The sequence below is a fragment of the Triticum aestivum genome, chromosome 2A (assembly GCF_018294505.1).
Source record: "Triticum aestivum cultivar Chinese Spring chromosome 2A, IWGSC CS RefSeq v2.1, whole genome shotgun sequence".
Lineage (NCBI taxonomy): Eukaryota > Viridiplantae > Streptophyta > Magnoliopsida > Poales > Poaceae > Triticum > Triticum aestivum.
In genome coordinates this window covers 716,059,841-716,066,628 of record NC_057797.1, presented here as the reverse complement: position 1 = coordinate 716,066,628, position 6,788 = coordinate 716,059,841, and the positions used below count along the sequence as shown (strand labels likewise).

General features: G+C 44.6%; 1 protein-coding gene across 4 annotated transcripts; it reads right to left on the bottom strand.

Annotated features, from left to right (window-relative positions):
- Positions 1–477: 477 nt before the first annotated feature.
- On the bottom strand, positions 478–5,203 carry LOC123190486 (exopolygalacturonase-like). 4 transcript variants are annotated; one of them, XM_044603136.1, is made up of 8 exons: positions 4,923–5,203; positions 4,673–4,845; positions 3,321–3,383; positions 2,600–2,685; positions 2,064–2,321; positions 1,812–1,949; positions 1,552–1,728; positions 478–1,436 (listed from the first exon to the last, which is right to left on the bottom strand). In XM_044603136.1, exons 5-8 carry the CDS (start codon positions 2,256–2,258, stop codon positions 699–701), a joined length of 1,248 nt encoding a protein of 415 aa, XP_044459071.1. In that variant the 5' UTR covers positions 2,259–2,321; positions 2,600–2,685; positions 3,321–3,383; positions 4,673–4,845; positions 4,923–5,203; the 3' UTR covers positions 478–698. The 4 variants fall into 4 exon arrangements, with proteins under 4 accessions (XP_044459071.1, XP_044459072.1, XP_044459070.1 ...); XM_044603137.1 differs by having other exon boundaries at positions 2,600–3,383; XM_044603135.1 differs by lacking the exon at positions 2,600–2,685.
- Positions 5,204–6,788: the final 1,585 nt, after the last annotated feature.

The following is a 6,788-nucleotide window of genomic DNA, read 5'->3' as shown; positions in this document are numbered from 1 at the left end:
TTGATGATGCTCCTCGAGTACCAAGTCTTGATTCCCAAGGTGAAAATTCAAGGTCTGGCCTTTATTAGTTGTACCTGGCAATGACATTGTTGAAGGCATTGTTCTTGGATAAACTCAATATTTCTCCAGGTGAAAACCCAAGATCTTTGATCGGGCAACGACAACGTTTGTGCATTGTTTCCTTCTTAGAGGCGTTGCTTTTGGAGAACCTTTTTTGTATTTCGGATGTTGTCTTGGATGATGGTTAGTGCTGCTGATGTAATTGATATCTTCACGATATTAATATATTTTTTTTGTCGAAAAATGTTGACTTGGCCACGCCAAGTCAGGGGGCATCTGACGGCTCGAGGTAGCGCCGACTTAGCCAACCTCAAGCCGTCAGATTCCAGGATGCGTCACTACAGTGCAGAGCTACAATAACAGATTCCCGATTTCGAGCACAAAGCACAGTGGTGAACATAAGCACACTGATCGTCCACATAAGAACACTGATCGTCAACATAAGCACAGAGCCCACTTGTCAGACGATCGAGTTCTCTGATTGAGCAGCTAGGCAAGTACTCCGTAGAGGCGTAGACGCCAGCAATTGGCGGCTCCCTAATGCCGCACACACACAAAACATTCGAAGCAACAGGAAAAGAAGTAAAGGAGAACTAAATTGAGGTCGCACCAGCATCCACCAGAATCAAATCGGCCGACTAGGCGCATGGCTCTGGGTGCTGGTAGCCAACGTACGTGGCCATGGCGTTCTCGCACTTCGACGAGGACCCTCCCTCTCCCATGTACTTCAGGTCCACGTCCTGCAGCACGACGCCCTGGCACGGCACGCCGCACCGGAGCCGCACGGCCACCGGCGTCGACGACGTCCCCTTGATGTTCTTGAACGTGATGTCCTTGAGGGTGACCCCGGAGACGTGCTTGTGCTCGCAGTCGTAGTAAGGGCAGTACTTCTGGTCGATGATGATGGGGTTCTGCACGTCCTTCATGATCATGTTCTCGAACAGCATGTGCGCGGCGAGGCTCTTGGTAGGGGAGTTCTCCCACGTCTTGATCCGGACGCCGTTCATGGTGCCCACGAAGGTCATGTTCCTGACGTGGACGCGGGTGACGTCGCCCTCGTCCACGTACCGTCCAAGGCTGCCGACGCTCATGCCGTGCCCCGGGCCGCAGTGGACGCGGGCGATGTCGATGTTGTCGCTCCCCTGGCCGATGGAGATGCAGTCATCTCCTGTGCTGATATGGGTGTCGGAAATCACCACACCCGTGCTTCGCTCGATGTGGATGCCATCTGTGTTTGGGCTGTTCTCCGGCGCGTTGATCTGGATGTTGATCAACTTCATATTCTTACTCTGCAGCAGTGCGATGTGGAAGAACTTGCTGTTTACCGACGTGATGTCGCGCACCACCGTGTTCTGGTTGTTCACGAACAGCACGCTCTGCACTCCATCAATTTAGACATGTGGATCGTCACATACTTAGTGACTGCCGGTGAAGTGATCAAGTGCAAGATGATATTCCAGTTATGTGTAACGAAATCGGATGGATACTCACAGTGGGGAGGACTTTGCAGTCCTTTTGGAAGGGACACTTGTTGAAGGGCCAGGAGGCGGCGCCCTGGCCATTGATGATGGCATTGTTCTGTCCGGTCACAGTGAGGTCTTTCACCCACCCGAACTCGATCCAGTCGTTGCCAAAACGCCTCAGATCCGTCGCCGCCTTGAGCGTCCCCTGCACAAGCATATAAAATGACTCCCCTTTTTCCCTGTCGTGTCGTGCTTGCACTGCAATCTTATAACTGCACAACTGCTTGCCTGGAGCAAGAAGGTGATGGCGGAGGCTTTGCAGGGACCATGGAACTTCGTCGGCCCGATGTAGTACGTCCCCGGCGGGATCAACAGCGTCACCGTGCCATATGCACCACACGCTGCCTTCCATGCTGCCATCAACGCCTGCACACCAACACCAAGGTAGCGATCGATTACAACATAGTTCGAGCGCGACAACAAAGAAAGAAACAAATTAGAACACCAACCAAGCAATCTATTGAGGAACTGGATACGTACTTTGGTATCGTCGTTGGTGCCGTTGCCTTCAGCGCCGAAGTTCTTGGCATTGTAGGTAGCCAAACCCCCATGGTACGACGAAATCGGCAGTAGTTGTGCCACAGTCACGTTCTTAGCCACGGCCTCAAGGCCGCAGCAGGGAGAGACAACATAGAGCGTGAAGATAACAACCAGCAGCGGCGGCCACACCTCCATGATCGACTTAGCTAGCTAGCTAGCTCCTCACCCGTGACCTCAGCAACGCAGGAACCAGGATGTCTGACATGGGTATGAGGAGTCAATTGTTTTCTCTAATGCAACAATTTAACACATAAAGTTCACGACACCGACAATGAAACTGTAAATTGTTATTCATAGTGATATCATCTCAATTGCAAAATTGCTCCTTAAAATTCAATCAATTGATCAAACCTATACAATAAACTAATTAATAAATCAAGAATCATACTCTATTCTCAATTGCATGAGAGATCTCAAAAATTCTAAGAAATTGAGAAGACTAGTTGAATGTCCATGAGTTGCCTTAGAATACAAACCTGTTGTGAAAGATAACTAAAGTCATAATCCGAATTTGTGGAGATTATATTTAACTTCTACCCCTCTTATGATCAACATATACACCCTGACAACCAACCAAACTGTAAGATAATAATACAAATTTTTGGAAACATACTGTGCAAGTAATTTAATCAACAGAGTAATACTACTCTTTATAACCACACGTTGGAAACATACTATTCGGATGCAACCACACTTTACTACGTTTTTCCGCTCCAATCCAAACTGCATGCTTCCTAGTTCCTATCTCAGCCATAGCAACAATGTCAGGTCAATTCTACTTTGATATTCCTAGCTGCATGTGAGTCTGAAGCCCAATATTCAATTGCCTTGTATGCTAGCTTTTCAAGAGAAGTTTCATCATCACTTGTGCAGAAAGTAGAAACATAATATGTTAGTCAACATCCCTTGTAGCAGTGTAGCGTAATTTCACGTAGTGATATGCTACTACTTACTGCATAGTCAGCAACAACAACAACAACAAAGCCTTTAGTCCCAAACAAGTTGGGGTAGGCTCCATGACCAGGGAATCAATTGGTAGATTACTTGATTATAAGTTGTTGCATAATTTCTTGAGTGTGCTAACTGTGTTGGCCATTTTATTGTCACTAATTATGATATAGCAGTGGTTGAGGATCATGCACATATATTTTGCTTTCTATGACTGGCAACAAAAACCACAAGAGATCTTGCACTCACCTTTTTGGAGGACTGGCTCATGCAGAATAGGATGAATATGATCATGCACACCTCAACCTTGCCCTGCTACCCCAAAGAGAATTAGGAAGATCAGAATATCATTTAGGCAAAGTCCTCAATAGACATTTACAAGTCCATGCTAATAATATTATTAACATATCAATCTGAATCACTCAAGTTTAAAGCATACTCTGCTTTATCATTTAGGCATATCGATCTGAGTACGATTTATATCTATTATTAGTGGATTATGTTTTAACCCCACTGTTCTGGCATTAATATTTGGCGGCTATTTTATGACCATATAAACATACCTTAATTAACATATGTGACCCGACGTAATGCATTTTATATAAAAGATACAGATTTACTTTGCCTTTTAGCACCCCTCACCAAATCATGCTTTTAAAGACAAGGTTTATTTGATATACTTTTTTTCTGAAACATATGACACCTTCCTTTACAAATAGGAGCAGGTGATACTCCTACATTAGATATGATAATTGATCCCTTGACTTATATAGCTAGTGCACCCCGTGGAGATCCTAATGCCACTGAGATATGTCTAAAGATAGGAAGAGTAAGCGAATGTGAAATTAATGGCAGCAAGGATAAAGTAGGAACAACGGTTTAATTTCTTAGAGCTGGAAGAGTGCCGGCCAGCTTCTGAATTTCTAGCTGCTAATGATTATAACACCAACCAAGTTCATGTTATTGTGGCATCTTTGTATCAAAAGGATGCACAAGAGGCGAGTCTCACAGTACAGTACGCCCCCTTGGCTCTTATGCAAACTTTAGTTGCAAAAAAACATATTACTTCCTACGTTCACAAATATAAGATGTTCAAACTTTTTTATGAATCCGATGTATATAGAGTTATATAGACTCATTTCAGTACGCGTATAGTCTGTATTGAAATATTCAAAACATCTTATATTTGTGAACGGAGAGAGTAATAAGCTGTGGCAAATTCCTTATGCTGTCATTGTGGCCAACCTGAATATGGTATTTGTAGGATTCGACCATTAGTCTCTTACTTTTCTCATGTGTTTGTTTCTCTGCATTCAGACAATTGACAGAGTAAAGAATACAACAGCAGCTCAGCTTGATGTTCAGATATTTAGCTCTCTAGTGAACGAGCACTACTTTTCATCACGGTTCATACAGTGAGCATAAGAGGCCAGACTTGTGCCAAAAATAAAGCCATATTATGTTTCATTCTTATGCTTAACTTGTCATGTACTACAATACTAAATGGTTGTAGTTCAGGATATACATTTCTGCTCTCTCTTTTCGAGAGAATGTATTGGTTGCTGCAGATCAAGAAATTAAATGATCGGAGCTCCACTTACCACGCGGCACCGTGCGGAACCGCGAGCAGCACGGCGCCGGATCAGCTCAGCTTGGAGCCCGCTGGCGGCAATGGAGTTGGCCTCGGGCGCCGCGAGCGTTGTGCGAAACCAGTCCCGGAGCTGCGCGTGCCTCGCCCACGCCAAGGGTAAGGCAGGTCGGCGGGCTCCGGCCGCTGGACGGGAGCGAGGGAGGCAAGATGAGAAAAAAAAGAGGCAAGTGAGGAGGACGTGAGGCAGGAGTTCGCAGTACCTCTTTGTAGTGGTGGAGGAGGTAACCACCCCGACTTGATGCACGTTCGGCGGTTGCCATGATCGAGCTGACCGGCGGTTACCTGCGGCGTACGGCTCGACGACTGGGAGCTGAAGAGCGGATGAGGGAGGCGGCACTGGGGATGGGGGGAGCATCGCGCCCGTGTTCGGAGGTAGCGGCGTGCTGGGAGCTGCGGGAGGCGGCGCGGCGGCCGGCGGGGAAGGGGAAGGGGATCGCGGGAGGAGACACCGGGAGGCGGAGGGAAGACGAGCTTGGTGGGATTGTTTTTTTTTCTTCTTCTTCTTTTTTTTTAGAAATTGGTGGGATTGTTTTCGTTGTACTATCCACTCGGTTTTTTTTCCGGCAGAATGACTGTTCCACGAATTTTTTCAGAAAACGGACTTCAGCCAATAATGACTGCTCCACAAAATTTTAATCAAATGTACTCCCATTGTAAAGAAATACTTCCTATGGGACGGAGGGAGTATAACGTAGGAAAATTTATATGTCAACTTCACGTGCTTTCTGAAGCAAACAACATTTTACAAGACACTCCATACGGGGCTTGCAGCAACAGGCGACACGCGAGCTGTGGGAGGCCGCCAAGGCCTGGCCGTGAGTCACACCACCGTCTAGGACACGCTGCAGCGGCACTTGAACTACCTTCCTCAAACTCATCACGGTATGCATCCCATCCTCCCCCGGTCTAATTCGGGCTGATTCTTTTTTTAAAGTAGATTGTGTTCGGTCTCAAAGCAAAATCATAGTTGCTTTTTACCTGAGAAAAATACATGGTTGTTTTTATCTATGTTTCTCTTTGGTCCTACGTTGTGCATGCACCGTGCGGGATGAGTGTGCATAGAATTTGAATTTTGTATGATCTCGATGAGATTATTGTGGTGTGTTTATGTCAGGAAGTTGATGTTTTTTTATTGGTTCGACATGATTTGGTTTTGTGCTTGGTGCATGAAATAGCCGGATACTGCTAAATGAATTCATTTTCATGCACTTCTTAGGCCTTGTACAATGCAAGGTGCTTAGAGAAATAAACTAGACTTTCCTCAAGCACCAGTGCTTATTTGTACAGGGTAGACATTTAATTAGGTGTCTTTTCTTTACAAATAGGCACTGGTGCTTTAGAAAATTTTGGTTTATTTTTTTAAGCACATCCCTAAGCATCTAGCATTGTACAAGGTCTTAGGAGTTAGCAGGGCCTGGATGATATGTACCATAATTTTTCGGAATGTGACATATGCTCGTGCCTAACAATCTTATCCACTTTAAACCATGTCATCTCTAAGCCCAAAAGTGTTTGGCCGAAGCTACAACATTACTACATAGGTAAAGTGAGGAGTATGTAATTAAATAGGTAGTATATTTTTATTAGGGGCTAAATTAAAAATGGTTGCTTCTCAACTATGAGGCAATGTATTGATATATCCATAGGGCATTTCTTTGAGGCTTTAAATGTATTCCTATACCACTTTTTTTTTTCAGGTTGAGGAACTACTTAATATGCTTTTTTTTTATTTTTCTTCTAAATTTAAGTCTATGATGGTTAGGTGATATAACTAGATTCATACTTCACTGCAACTTTAGACAAAGACTTGCACCTGCAATTGTAAACGAGTTATGTAAATGCAAACTCTTGCATGATTAATTGTGTGCATATGGTTGTTTCTGCTTGCTTTGTGTTTGGTAATAGTTGCTATAATTATTTGCTCTTTTTTGCGGTAATTTGAATCCATGTTGTGTTACTTAGTGCACTTGCCCTTGTAATTTTTCAAACAGGTCATGGCAATGCAACTTCTTTGCACACTTAGATATACTTGGTTCAAGCTTAAATTGAACTTTCATTAGTTCATG

What these genes read in the sequence shown, in the direction of transcription:
- LOC123190486 (XM_044603137.1), bottom strand. Translation starts at nt 2,258, where the DNA reads ATGGAGGTGTGGCCGCCGCTGCTGGTTGTTATCTTCACGCTCTATGTT. An exon ending in GCACCAACGACGATACCAAA is followed by an intron (nt 1,950 to 2,063) that starts GTACGTATCCAG and finishes GTTGGTGTGCAG; the next exon opens with GCGTTGATGGCAGCATGGAA. An exon ending in CCATCACCTTCTTGCTCCAG is followed by an intron (nt 1,729 to 1,811) that starts GCAAGCAGTTGT and finishes ATGCTTGTGCAG; the next exon opens with GGGACGCTCAAGGCGGCGAC.